This window comes from Hyperoodon ampullatus, assembly GCF_949752795.1.
Source record: "Hyperoodon ampullatus genome assembly, chromosome: 7".
Taxonomy (NCBI): Eukaryota; Metazoa; Chordata; class Mammalia; order Artiodactyla; family Ziphiidae; genus Hyperoodon; species Hyperoodon ampullatus.
In genome coordinates, this window is record NC_136920.1 from 56,140,481 (window position 1) to 56,154,814 (window position 14,334).

Consider the following 14,334-nt stretch of genomic DNA (forward strand, 5'->3'; position numbering starts at 1 on the left):
ATCACGTTGATTGATTTGCGTATATTGAAGAATCCTTGCATTCCTGGAATAAACCCCACTTGATCATGGTGTATGATCCTTTTAATGTGCTGTTGGATTCTGTTTGCTAGTATTTTGTTGAGGATTTTTGCATCTATGTTCATCAGTGATATTGGCCTGTAGTTTTCTTTCTTTGTGACATCCTTGTCTGGTTTTGGTATCAAGGTGATGGTGGCCTCGTAGAATGAGTTTGGGAGTGTTCCTCCCTCTGCTATATTTTGGAAGAGTTTGAGAAGGATAGGTGTTAGCTCCTCTCTAAATGCTTGATAGAATTCGCCTGTGAAGCCATCTGGTCCTGGGCTTTTGTTTGTTGGAAGATTTTTTATCACAGTTTCAATTTCAGTGCTTGTGATTGTTCTATTCATATTTTCTATTTCTTCCTGATTCAGTCTTGGCAGGTTGTGCATTTCTAAGAATTTGTCCATTTCTTCCAGGTTGTCCATTTTATTGGCATAGAGTTGCTTGTAGTAATCTCTCATGATCTTTTGTATTTCTGCAGTGTCAGTTGTTACTTCTCCTTTTTCATTTCTAATTCTATTGATTTGAGTCTTCTCCCTTTTTTTCTTGATGAGTCTGGCTAATGGTTTATCAATTTTGTTTATCTTCTCAAAGAACCAGCTTTTAGTTTTATTGATCTTTGCTATCGTTTCCTTCATTTCTTTTTCATTTATTTCTGATCTGATTTTTATGACTTCTTTCCTTCTACTAACTTTGGGATGTTTTTGTTCTTCTTTCTCTAATTGCTTTAGGTGCAAGGTTAGGTTGTTTATTCGAGATGTTTCCTGTTTCTTAAGGTGGGATTGTATTGCTATAAACTTCCCCCTTAGAACTGCTTTTGCTGCGTCCCATAGGTTTTGGGTCGTCGTGTCTCCATTGTCATTTGTTTCTAGGTATTTTTTAATTTCCTCTTTGATTTCTTCAGTGATCACTTCGTTCTTAAGTAGTGTATTGTTTAGCCTCCATGTGTTTGTATTTTTTACAGATCTTTTCCTGTACTTGATATCTAGTCTCTTAGCATTGTGGTCGGAAAAGATGCCTGATACAATTTCAATTTTCTTAAATTTACCAAGGATTGATTTGTGACCCAAGATATGATCTATCCTGGAGAATGTTCCATGAGCACTTGAGAAAAATGTGTATTCTGTTGTTTTTGGATGGAATGTCCTATAAATATCAATTAAGTCCATCTTGTTTAATGTATCATTTAAAGCTTGTGTTTCCTTATTTATTTTCATTTTGGATGATCTGTCCATTGGTGAAAGTGGGGTGTTAAAGTCCCCTACTATGATTGTGTTACTGTCGATTTCTCCTTTTATGGCTGTTAGTATTTGCCTTATGTATTGAGGTGCTCCTATGTTGGGTGCATAAATATTTACAATTGTTATATCTTCTTCTTGGATCGATCCCTTGATCATTATGTAGTGTCCTTCTTTGTCTCTTCTAGTAGTCTTTATTTTAAAGTCTATTTTGTCTGATATGAGAATTGCTACTCCAGCTTTCTTTTGGTTTCCATTTGCATGGAATATCTTTTTCCATCCCCTTACTTTCAGTCTGTATGTGTCTCTACGTCTGAAGTGGGTCTCTTGTAGACAGCATATATATGGGTCTTGTTTTTGTATCCATTCAGCCAATCTGTGTCTTTTGGTGGGAGCATTTAGTCCATTTACATTTAAGGTAATTATTGATATGTATGTTCCTATTCCCATTTTCTTAATTGTTTTGGGTTCGTTATTGTAGGTCTTTTCCTTCTGTTGTGTTTCTTGCCTAGAGAAGTTCCTTTAGCATTTGTTGTAAAGCTGGTTTGGTGGTGCTGAACTCTCTCAGCTTTTGCTTGTCTGTAAATGTTTTAATTTCTCCATCAAATCTGAATGAGATCCTTGCTGGGTACAGTAATCTTGGTTGCAGGTTTCTCTCCTTCATCACTTTAATTATGTCCTGCCACTCCCTTCTGGCTTGTAGAGTTTCTGCTGAGAGATCAGCTGTTATCCTGATGGGGATTCCCTTGTGTGTTATTTGTTGTTTTTGCCTTGCTGCTTTTAATATGATTTCTTTGTGTTTAATTTTTGACAGTTTGATTAATATGTGTCTTGGCGTATTTCTCCTTGGATTTATTCTGTATGGGACTCTCTGTGCCTCCTGGTCTTGATTAACTATTTCCTTTCCCATATTAGGGAAGTTTTCAACTATAATCTCTTCAAATATTTTCTCAGTCCCTTTCTTTTTCTCTTCTTCTTCTGGAACCCCTATAATTCGAATGTTGGTGCGTTTAAAGTTGTCCCAGAGGTCTCTGAGACTGTCCTCTGTTCTTTTCATTCTTTTTTCTTTATTTTGCTCTGCAGCAGTTATTTCCACTATTTTATCTTCCACCTCACTTATCCGTTCTTCTGCCTCAGTTATTCTGCTATTGATCCCATCTAGAGTATTTTTTATTTCATTCATTGTGTTTTTAATTGATGCTTGATTCATCTTTAGTTCTTCTAGGTCCTTGTTAACTGTTTCTTGCATTTTGTCTATTCTATTTCCAAGATTTTGGATCTTGGAAATAGAATCTTGGATCATCTTTACCATCATTATTCTGAATTCTTTTTCAGGTAGACTGCCTATTACCTCTTCATTTGTTAGGTCTGGTGGGGTTTTATCTTGCTCCTTCTCCTGCTGTGTGTTTTTCTGTCTTCTCATTTTGCTTATGTTACTGTGTTTGGGGTCTCCTTTTTGCAGGCTGCAGGTTCATAGTTCCCGTTGTTTTTGGTGTCTGTCCCCAGTGGCTAAGGTTGGTTTAGTGGGTTGTGTAGGCTTCCTGGTGGAGGGGACTAGTGCCTGTGTTCTGGTGGATGAGGCTGGATCTTGTCTTTCTGGTGGGCAGGTCCACGTGTGGTGGTGTGTTTTGGGGTGTCTGCGGACTTTTTATGATTTTAGGCCGCCTCTCTGCTAATGGGTGGGGTTGTGTTCCTGTCTTGCTAGTTGTTTGGCATAGGGTGTCCAGCACTGTAGCTTGCTGGTCGTTGAGTGAAGCTGGGTGCTGGTGTTGAGATGGAGATCTCTGGAAGATTTTCGCCGTTTGATATTATGTGGAGCTGGGAGGTCTCTTGTGGACCGGTGTCCTGAAGTTGGCTCTCCCACCTCAGAGGCACAGCACTGACTCCTGGTTCCTCAATTTGGGATGATTTGTTGTCTATTCATGTATTCCACAGATGCAGGGTACATCAAGTTGATTGTGGAGCTTTAATCTGCTGCTTCTGAGGCTGCTGGGAGAGGTTTCCCTTTCTCTTCTTTGTTCTCACAGCTCCTGGGTCTCAGCTTTGGATTTGGCCCCGCCTCTGCGTGTAGGTCGCCGGAGGGCGTCTGTTCTTCGCTCAGACAGGACAGGGTTAAAGGAGCAGCCTCTTCGGGGACTCTGGCTCACTCAGGCCGGGCGGGAGGGAGGGGCACGGAGTGCGGGGCGAGCCTGCAGCGGCAGAGGCCGGCGTGACGTTGCACCAGCCCGAGGCGCGCCGTGCGTTCTCCCAGGGAAGCCGCCCCTGGATCTCGGGACCCTGGCAGTGGCGGGCTGCACAGGCTCCCGGAAGGGCGGTGTGGACAGTGACCTGCGCTCGCACACAGGCTTCTTGGCGGCGGCAGCAGCAGCCCCAGTGTCCCACGCCCGTCACTGGGCTCCGCGCTTTCAGCCGCGCCTCGCGCCCGTCTGTGGAGCTCCTTTAAGCAGCGCTCTTAATCCCCTCTCCTCGCGCACCAGGAAACCAAGAGGGAAGAAAAAGTCTCTTGCCTCTTCGGCAGCTCCAAAGTTTTCCCGGACTGCCTCCCGGCTAGCTGTGGCACATTAGCCCCCTTCAGGCTGAGTTCTCGCCGCCAGCCCCGGGCCCTCTCCCTGCGCTCTGACCGAAGCCCGAGCCTCAGCTTCCAGCGCCGCCCGCCCCGGCAGGCGAGCAGACAAGCCTCTCGGGCTGGTGAGTGCCGCTCGGCACCGATCCTCTGTGCGGGAATCTTTCCGCTTTGCCCTACCCAGGTATGTGGGGAGTTTCTTGCCTTTTGGGAGGTCTGGGGTCTTCTGCCAGTGTTCAGTAGGTGTTCTGTAGGAGTTGTTCCACGTGTAGCTGTATTTCTGGTGTATCCGTGGGGAGGAAGGTGATCTCCGCGTCTTACTCTTCCGCCATCTTACCCGGAAGTCTCAACACTCCACCTATTTCTTCTTAATGTGGCTTTTTAAGATGTGGCTACTGGAGATTTTTAATTATATACGTAGTTCACATTATATTTCTATGGACAGTGCTATTCTAGAAGTTTCTGGTCTAGTGATGGGGAATAAAGAGGTTAAAAGATTGAGGAGTAGCTATATGGCCCCCTTAGAGCAAAGACAGTAAATAAAAATCCTTGCATAGCTCTAAAACCTTGCTATTAGAGGGACCAGACCATTCAAGTGGATGCCACAAGACAGACATAAGGAAATGTAGGCAGCCAAGAATAAGAATACATTACTTTGGTGAACTGATTTTATCTTCTTAAGATGTCTCCATGAGACTCTACTTTCTAATCCTACTCTAAAATCATACATGCCTGCACAGAGGTGGTCAAAAGCCCATTCTGCTCTAGCTTGTTTTCTCTATGGACAACTTATTTGCTTGCCTCTTCACTTACTCAACCTGGATCCTTTGGCCTGAAGTAAAAAACTCCAGGGATTACAAATTCCATCTTTTTTTCTTCTTGCCTCAGTATCATCCTCTAGTAATGTGCTCTTTCCTCAAATTTGAAGTGTCTCTGGATTAAGAGAAATAAGCATTTAAGTCAATTTTGTCATTACTGACCTGCATTTCATATTTCAGAGTCATGTGGAAGCACCAGGATCCCATTCCTACCACTGAAATTAAAACAAACAAATAAAAAAAAAACAATTAGCATGAAATTCTTTGGGGGTGGCCAGAGTGACCTGAGAAGGCAGTAAGACATTTCAAAGCACTGAGTTTTAGAACAAATTTATGAAATCTCGTGGCAGGATATAGCAGACCCTGCTTAAGCTCTATCTATAATTGATGAAATTTTGGTACAGAAAATAACAAGTACAAGTTCTCGTAAATTCCCTCCACTGAGTGATTTATTAGATTAATAAATATTCTCCATTTTTGCATAAAATGTATTACAGATGCTCAGGGTAAGCTTTAATGATCATAGCTGGTTAGCTACTCTTCAGTACTTCCCGTGGATTAGCTAGTTCTAATCCAAATAGCTGAGGTGGATGCTTAATAAGAGCCAGTCACTTTTGTTTGTTCCTAAACTTGTTAATGCCACTGTGTTTAGTTATCAGAAGTATGACTGCAAAAAGAGAGCTACTGTTTCTACAAAAACTGTTTAAAATGTTTAAAACAGACTCAATAGAATTGAGTTGCTAATAAAAACTGCTGTTGAATTACCTGTGGGTAAGATATCTGTTATAGATTGGGAAAAACAGTAAAAATCTAAAGATTCTACATTCATGTCTCAAAGTTCTTTCCAAGTGCCTCCATTTTAAATAAACTGTTTTCATTTTAGGGTTTAAAATTTTTTGTTTGTTTTTCAATGCAAGAAAGACTAAGTAGAACTATAATTAGGGTCCCATATTCAAAGGCCATGCCCTACATCAAATCATTGTCAAAGATTATACAACTATATGTTAATTAAAACTTGAAGGTGGGTATACATTTTTTTCAATATAATTATAGCTTTGACTCTTTAAAAATTAACGGACTAAATATCACTCCCTATCACATCTGATAACACAGTTTCTACTATGATTAAGTTTAGTTGAACAAGCCTTTACTGAATACCTCCTATTTGCCAAATTCAACTATAGATGCTGAGGTACAAAGATAAGATCCAGTCATTGGCCTTAATGAAGTTTATAAGCTAATGGAGGAGACAGGCAGATAAATAGAAGATGCCAGTATGTGGAGATATGATTAAAAAAAAAGATATGCATGGAGTACCATAGGAGCACAGAAGAAGGGACTTATGAAAGAAGTCAGAGAAAGCAAAACTGACGTCAGAGGAGTTAGCCTCAAGGATGTAAGAGTCAGCCCAACAAACATGGTACATGTGGATGTTACCAAATCAGTTGTATGAAGCCACTTGAGAAAAATTTCAAACTCTTTGTTACTATTGCTTTTTAAAAAAATCATTATAGACATTATCACATTATTTACTGCTCAAAATGAGATGAGAGAAGTAAAGAGTTATTGCACTCATCTTACTAAAGAAATGAGAAAGTGGATGGTTGCTGTCTTTTTTCCAAAGGAGAAATTAGAAGGTGCAAAGTAGAATAAATTAATGGAAGGAGGGAAAAAAAACAAACCCTGTGAGTTATTTAAAGTCACATAATATACTATAAAGCAAAAAAATTAAAATGAGGTGGATGACTATTCATCCTGAAAGGTAGACTGGCTCACATGTGAGCCAGTGAGACATGTCTCACTCAACAACTGTTTTTATCCAAACCTTTCCAAATGTCCTCTTGTTACTGTTTATTATATTGCATTAAAAGTCTGATTTTTAAAAAATCTCTACAGTTTATTTCAACACTCCATTTAGAATGCAAAGGTAATAGAAGAACATCACCTTTCTCCATGCAGTATTTTATATTTTGCCACTTTAAAGAAAACTACCAATTTTTGCTAAAATTTATTAGCTTTACTGATGTAATTCACATACTACAGAGTTAAAGTACACAATTCAATTGTTTTTAATATTTTCACAGTTGTGCAACCGTTATCATTATTAGAACATTTTCATCACCCCAAAGAGAAACCCCAGGACTATTAGCAGTCACTCCTATTTCTCTTCAAACCTCCTCCCTCCTCAGCCCTAGACAACCATTAATCTATTTTCTGTCCCTAAAGATTTGTCTGTCCTGGACTTTTCATATAAGTGGAATCATACAATATGCAGTCTTTTCTGTCTAGTTTCTTTCATTTAGCATATTTTCAAGGTTCATTCATATTACAGCATGTATCAATAATACCCTCTTTTTATGGATGAATAACATGTCATTGTATGAACATGCTACATTTTATTTACCTATTCACCAGCTGATGGACATTGCTAAGGACTGCACATTTGTGTCCCCTCCAAATTCACATGTTGAAGCCCTAACCCCCAATATGACAGTAGCTGGGCATGGTGCCTTTGAGAAATAAACAGGTTTAGATGAGGTCAAGAGAGTAGGGCCCCCATGATGGGATTAGGGTCCTTATATGAAGAAGAGACAGGATTTCACTCTCTCTCCCTACCTACATGAAATAAGGATAGGCCACATGAGGACACAGGGAGAAGGTGGCCCTCTGCAAGCCAAGAAGAGGGCTCTCACCAGGAATGGAATGAGTCAGCACCTTAACCTTGGACTTCCAGAACTGTGAGAAATGAAGTCTATTGTTCAAGTCTATGGTATTTTGTTATGGCAGTTTGAGCTAACTAAGAGACATTTAGGCTTTTTCTACATTTTGGCTATTATTAATAATGCTGCTGTGAGAATTCATGTATAAGTTTTTGTGCAGATGTATGTTTTCATTTCTCTTGGGTATATATTGAGGATGGAATTTCTGGGTCATATGGAAACTCTATGTTTAGCATTCTGAAGAACCGTGAAAGTGTTTTTCAAAGTGGCTGCACTATTTTATACTCCCATTAGCAATATATGAATTTCTCCACATCCTCCCTATACTAGTTGTTGGCTGTCTTTCTGATTATAGCCATCCTAATGGATTGAAGTGGTATTGTGGTTTTGATTGGCATTGCCCTAGTGATTACCCCATTCCCTTCTTTTTTTCTTATTAAATGTTCCACATTTCAGATTTGTCTCACTGTGTGTGTGTGTGTGTGTGTGTGTGTGTGTTTAATGGACTTTATTTTTTAGAGCAGTTTTAGATTCATGGCAAAATTGAGCAGAAGGTACAAAGATTTTCCATATACCCTCCACTCGCACACACACATAGTCTCCCCCACTATCAACATGCCCCACCACAGTGGTACATTTCTTATTACAATTGATGAACCCATATTGATACATCATTATCAAAGTCCATATTTCATATTACAGTTCACTCTTGAGTATAGACAAATTTATAATGACATGTATCCACCATTATAATATCATACAGAATAGTTTCATTGCCTTGAAAATCCTATGTGCCCTGTCATTTCAACTCTCCCTCTCCCCTAACCCCTAGTAACCACTGATCTTTATAGTTTTATCTTTTCCAGAATGTCATACAGTTGGAATCATACAGTATGTAGCCTTTTCAGACTGGCTTCTTTCACTTAATAATATACATTTATAGTTCCTCTATGTCTTTCCATGGCTTTATAGCACACTTCTTTCTAGTGCTGAATAATATTCCATTGTCTGGAGGTACCACAGTTTATTTATCCATTCACCTGCTGAAGGGCATGTTAGTTGCTTCCAAGTTACGGCATTATGAATAAACCTGCTATCCGTGTGCAGGTTTCTGTGTAGACAACAGTTTTCATCTCTATCAGGAAAGTATCAGGGAACGTGATTGTTGGATTGTATGGTGAGAGTATGTTTTACAAGAAACTGCCAAAGTGGCTGTGCCATTCTTCATTCCCCCCAGCAATGAATGAGAGTTCCTGTTGCTCCACAACCTCCTTCCCTTTTCAACAGATATTTACTGGGCTCTTAATAAAGTTCCAAGCATTTCCACTGGGATAAAGGAGTGAACAAGAGAGATATGTCTCCTGTCTTAAGAACTTTTAGCAAGCCACTAAAAATATGAGAGGGGCCATTTCAAAGCTATGCAAAGGGGTTACTACCTTGCAAAGGGGTTACTACCTTGCCTAGGGAGTCAGAAGAGGGCTATCAGGGTAAGTAACACATAAGCTAGGACTTGAAAATAAACTGAGTTAACCAGGTGAAAAGAATTTTTTTAATGAGATCCTCCTACGTAGAAGGATCATCTAACATAGAGGCAAGGTAGTGCATTCAAAGAAGTAAAGGAGCTTGGCTTAGACCATGAACACTTGCATCCAGTGAGAAGACTGGTATGATTTGTAGGCAGTAGACTGAGAAGAGCATTTAAAGTCATGTTACGATTTAGACTTTGTCCTAAACACAAAGTAAGTTGTTGAAAAACTACATACACAAACACATAAATACACACATACACGTATAGAGAGATTAACAGGACTGATTTTACATTTAAAAATATATCACTCTGGCTACAAGGCAGGAAAATGTCTACAGGAGTAGTCTCCTAACTTTGATAGCAAAAAAGTTTTTTAGGAACTCCGTATATGTATATTTATTTATAAATTGTATACATACTGCTGTGTTAAGATACTACATATATTTTTTTAATACATAAAATAGAAATTTTTTAAAATGATATAAATATATACAAATAGAAGTTACAAAGTTTTCTTCCTGCACCCCAACAGATCATTTTTCTCACCACCTAGGGAATGAGCATCCTACTTGATAACTGCTAGTTTTAAAGATGAAAACTAAACTCCGGGCTTCCCTGGTGGCGCAGTGGTTGAGAGTCCCCCTGCTGATGCAGGGGACACGGGTTCGTGCCCCGGTCCGGGAGGATCCTATATGCCGCAGAGTGGCGGGGCCCGTGAGCCATGGCCGCTGAGCCTGCGCGTCCGGGACCTGTGCTCCGCAACGGGAGAGGCCACAGCAGTGAGAGGCCCGTGTACCGCAAAAAAAAAAGAAAAAAAGAAAAACTAAACCCCTTGTAGGGTACACATGGAGCTTCATAATCTGGCTCCACTCATTTCTTTTTACTGAACTGGTAATTCAGTTACACCTGACTGCTTACCTGTCTCTTATCTCACACTATCATATTCTAGTCTGTTCTGATTTTGTTCAGAGCCTACCCTGTCCTTTCAGCCTGGAATACTTATCCCCTTCATTATCCAATCCTGCCTCTACCTATGTCTCTGCTTATTGGAATCTTATGTAACTTCTAGATCCAATTTATTTTTGATCTTCATTTATTTCAGCTTTTTTCTTTTCAAACAATTTCAAACTTCAGAAATGTTAAAAGAATAGTATAATGAACTCCTGTATATGTTCTATTCAGATTCACCAATTTTAATATTTTTAGATATATAAACTATTATTTTTCTGAACCATTTGAGTAAGTTGGATACGTCATGTCCCTTTACCCCTTAATACTTCAGTGTGCATCCCAGATCCATTTTAAATGTCACCTCCTAGGTTAAATCTTCCTCTGCTTCTTCCCCACATAAGTCAACCATACAAGGCATCTAAGAAATAATATTTGGCTAGGTCAGTAGTTACAGTTTTTGAAAAACACTCTTTTGCCTCGAGATCTTTGTAAATGCTAAGCCCTTGTCCCAGAAACTCGTGGTTCAGTGGGTGCCCTGGTACCTGTATTTTAAAGGCCTGCCAATGATTTTGTTGAACTCAAAAGCCAAAGATCACTGTTAAATTCTAAGATTCATAAGGCATGGTCCAAGTCTCTACAGTTCACTAAAGAATCTCCAGAACCTAGCACAGAACCAGGCATATAGAGAACACTTATTAAATATTTGGTGACTGGCTGATATATATTTTTTTCTTCCTTCTCGATGATCCAGCATTTCACTTTAAAGTAACAGTATGTGTATGTGTAGTAGAGGGAAGTGAGGAATGAACTGAGAAAATATAATAGAAGAAATAAATGACTGCCAAAGAGGAAAAAGTGTTACTTGGGTGGAATGTGGACAATAAGAACAGAAAGGCTTGCCTGGAAAGGTGACATTGGAGCTAGAGAGATTCACAGGCAGAGACAGTGAGGGAGAACGTATAAACACAGAACATACACACAGTTTGAGTCTAAATATTTAGCTAAAATAACACTCTGGTTCTGTTCTCATTGTTATCAGTTAGTGTTCCATGTTGCCACCACCTCAGGACCAGTGTGCTTCTTCCCTATGGCAGCGTGCCTCTTCCGTGCAAAGGCCAATCGGGCTCTTGTGCTCTAGGATATCACCTGGTCTCTAAGATCTTCATGTGATTTATCACCTTTCTCTCCTGTACCAGCCATCTTCACCTCTCTAATGGACTGTTCACACAGTCTCTAATATCTCCTGTCCCATTCACCTGCACCTCTTCACTTTCCTGAGTTTTCAAAAGAACTGCCTCCACTTCCTCACCTCTCTTCCGCATCCCCTCCTCAATTCTATTCCCACCACTGAAACAGCCCTTCTCTCTCTTCATCCTCCTCAGTCTCTTAATAGCATTTAATAAGTGAAAACACATCCTCTCTAGTTTTCTGTAACACCGTATTCTCCTGGTTTTCCTATCTTGGTGTTGCTTCCTCATAGGTTCCTTTGTTGGCTCCTTCTATCCTTAACGTGTAAATCAGGGGCTGTAAATTCAAATGCCCAGAGAGGCATTTGACTAAAACAGGCTAAGTAAAAGAAAAATAAGGAACAGTGTAGAGCCTGTGGTCAACTGGACAGACCATACTAAAGAGCATAGCTTAGGCTGATTGTTACTGCATAGAAATACAGGTTCAGTGATGTTGCACCTTCTAATTATTCAAGAAAAGGCAAAGATCCGAATTTTTATGGGAACTCTCAATTTTCAAATGTGAGAAACCAGTTTAAAGCATTTTTAAATTTTAAATATGGCAATTAAAACATGTCTGGATGCCAGGTTTTGCCTTGGGTGATGAACCTGTGGTATTTATGTTCATCTTTGGGCCCTCTTCTCTATGTTCATCCTCTTGGCGATCGCATCAGTTCCCATGGTTTTAAATACGAATTATAACAATGATGTCTACACCTCACCTCTGAATTCCGATGTCACATATTCAAATGCCCATTTGATTCTTCATTGAATGTCTTACAGGCATTTCAAACATAATCAAAACAGAATGCCAGCTTTTCTCTCTACACAGCTGCTCAAACTAGAAACCTGAAAATAAACTTTGAAAATCTTTCCTTTTTTTCAACCCCCACTTTTAATGCATTAATGAGTCCTATAGGCACTAACTCCAAAATACATCCTGAGTCATCCACTTTTCTCCAGTCTCCACTGGTGCTATCCTAGTCTAAGCCACTATCATCTCTCACTTGGACCATTGCAGTAGGCTCTGTTGACTGGTTTTCCAGCTTGCACTCTTACTGTCCACAAATCCATTCTCCACCGAGCAGCCAGGGAGATATTTTAAAAACACATATAGGATCATATCACTCTCCTGCTAAAACCCTTCACTGGCTTTTAGAATAACATCCATACTCTTTACTCTGGCCTATGTTAAGACCCTACGTGATCTGGTCCCTGCCTAAATCTCTCCAACCTCATATTCTGCTACTTTCCCCCTTAACTACTAAAGAATATTAGGGGAAAATCAAAAAGTAAACAGATAATACAATATGGTGTAGTAAGTGCTGTGACAAAGGTATGCATCATATTCAGTGGGTCATCTAATTCTATCAAGAGGCTGAGGAAGGTTTAATGGAAGGCTTTCTAGAGGAAATGACACTTAACTGAGTCCTGAATGACAGACATGCCAAGTTTACCACACAAAAGAGGTTAAAGGAAGAGATATAAAAATATATAAGGTACTAAATACAGCAAATAGTTTTATATAGCTGAAGTGTAAGCTACATGTGTGAGAGTTGTGGAAAGTGAGGATAGTAAGGCAGAGGGTCCAGATTAGGACCAACCTGCCAAGGAATATATCAATAGATTTTCAAATGGGTTATCTCATTCAAAGAGAAAATGGTTGAATCAAAAGAGGCATCCCTGCCTGAAGAACACTGGTAAAATTTAGCACAGTAAGCCAGTTTTCACCAGTGACACACTACAATTTATCAACAGGTACATATTTTCTAAAATATTATCCAAATTGGCACAAATAAGAAATTCAAGAATGGGAAAGTTGAGTTATTTAGGCCAAAGAAACAAATGCTAAATGTGTGAAAGCAAAAGAACACTCACTGATCCCTGAATTATACAAATTAGAAATTCTGGAGATACTTAAAGGGATCTAAGCATTTTCCTTTTCTTCTTTTGCAATTTAATTGATTCAGTCACATGGGGAGTAAAACATTTAATTAATATAAGGGTGACTCAGCCAACATTTCATCACAATGTCTCCCTTTAAAAGTCTGAGACATCGGGCCTCCCTGGTGGCGCAGTGGTTGAGAGTCCGCCTGCCGATGCAGGGGATACGGGTTCGTGCCCCGGTTTGGGAGGATCCCATATGCCGCGGAGCGGCTGGGCCCGTGAGCCATGGCTGCTGAGCCTGCGCATCCGGAGCCTGTGCTCCGCAACGGGAGAGGCCACAACAGTGAGAGGCCCGCGTACCACAAAAAAAAAAAAAAAAAAAAAAAAAAAAAAAAAAAAAAAAAGTCTGAGACATCAAAGTGAAAATAAAATTCACATTTTTAGGAATTATCCAGAGCATTCCAAAAAACAAGTAACAGGGACAAACAAATTTGCCTGCATGGTTGTGGCTATACGTAGTGAAAACTGAGGCAGTCAAAATAGTAATGGAACTGGAATAAAGAGGTCAAATGCACCATTTGAATCTTCTAGCTAGATGTTCATATTCACAGCATTTTACCACAATTTTAAGAGTCTCTCAAGCATATAAATAGAATTTCACCAAGTTGAAACCTCTTGATTCAAATATTTTGGCATGCTACCAAACTTTTTCAAGGTTACAACAGAATACAGATGTGCTCTGATACACATTTATTTTGATCCATTTGACTGACCACACTGGGGAAAGAGTGTACAAGGGCTTTGGAATCAGACCTAAACTAGCATCCCACATCTGTTACTTACTACTTATCAACTTTGGCAAGTTGCTTAAATCTCTTTGAGACTCAGCTGCCTCAGTTGTAAAATAAAAATAACAATGTTTATCATGAAAGGCTGCTGTGAAGATTATCTAGCATGCACCTGGCATACAACAGGTATCAACAAATTTTATTTTCCAGTCTACGAAAAAAAATTCATGTACATAGAGAATGGAATCACTAGGTTTTGGAAGTAGCCACAACACAAATTTAAAGGTCCAAGAAATACTATGAGTTCCTTTTAAATTATACCAAGATTTACCATGATGCACAAGAAGGGACCTAGAATAAATGAAAAAGGAGAAGGGCATATTACCCCCAAAGTATCAAAGGCATTAACAGTGTAATGTGTGATTATTTTAAAACCTATGAACTCAGAGTTCATTTTAGTATTATTGGTGGTGTCAAAACAATGCCAGCTACAATTATAGGAATGCATGACTGTTCTTTCCAGGTGAAGCTAGCATTCACACTGGAAACAAAATGCAC

At 39.6% G+C, this 14,334-nt stretch overlaps 1 protein-coding gene across 2 annotated transcripts in view; it reads right to left on the minus strand.

Moving 5' to 3' along the window:
• ACER3 (alkaline ceramidase 3) overlaps nucleotides 1–14,334 on the minus strand; it is a gene marked incomplete at its 5' end in the record, with an annotated part of 196,778 nt that overhangs the window by 87,232 nt on the left and 95,212 nt on the right. For both annotated transcript variants that reach the window (XM_079709508.1, XM_079709507.1), the window contains one exon: nucleotides 4,839–4,891. In XM_079709508.1, the coding sequence (XP_079565634.1) occupies nucleotides 4,839–4,891 (53 nt within the window). The remainder of the gene's footprint in view (nucleotides 1–4,838; nucleotides 4,892–14,334) is intronic.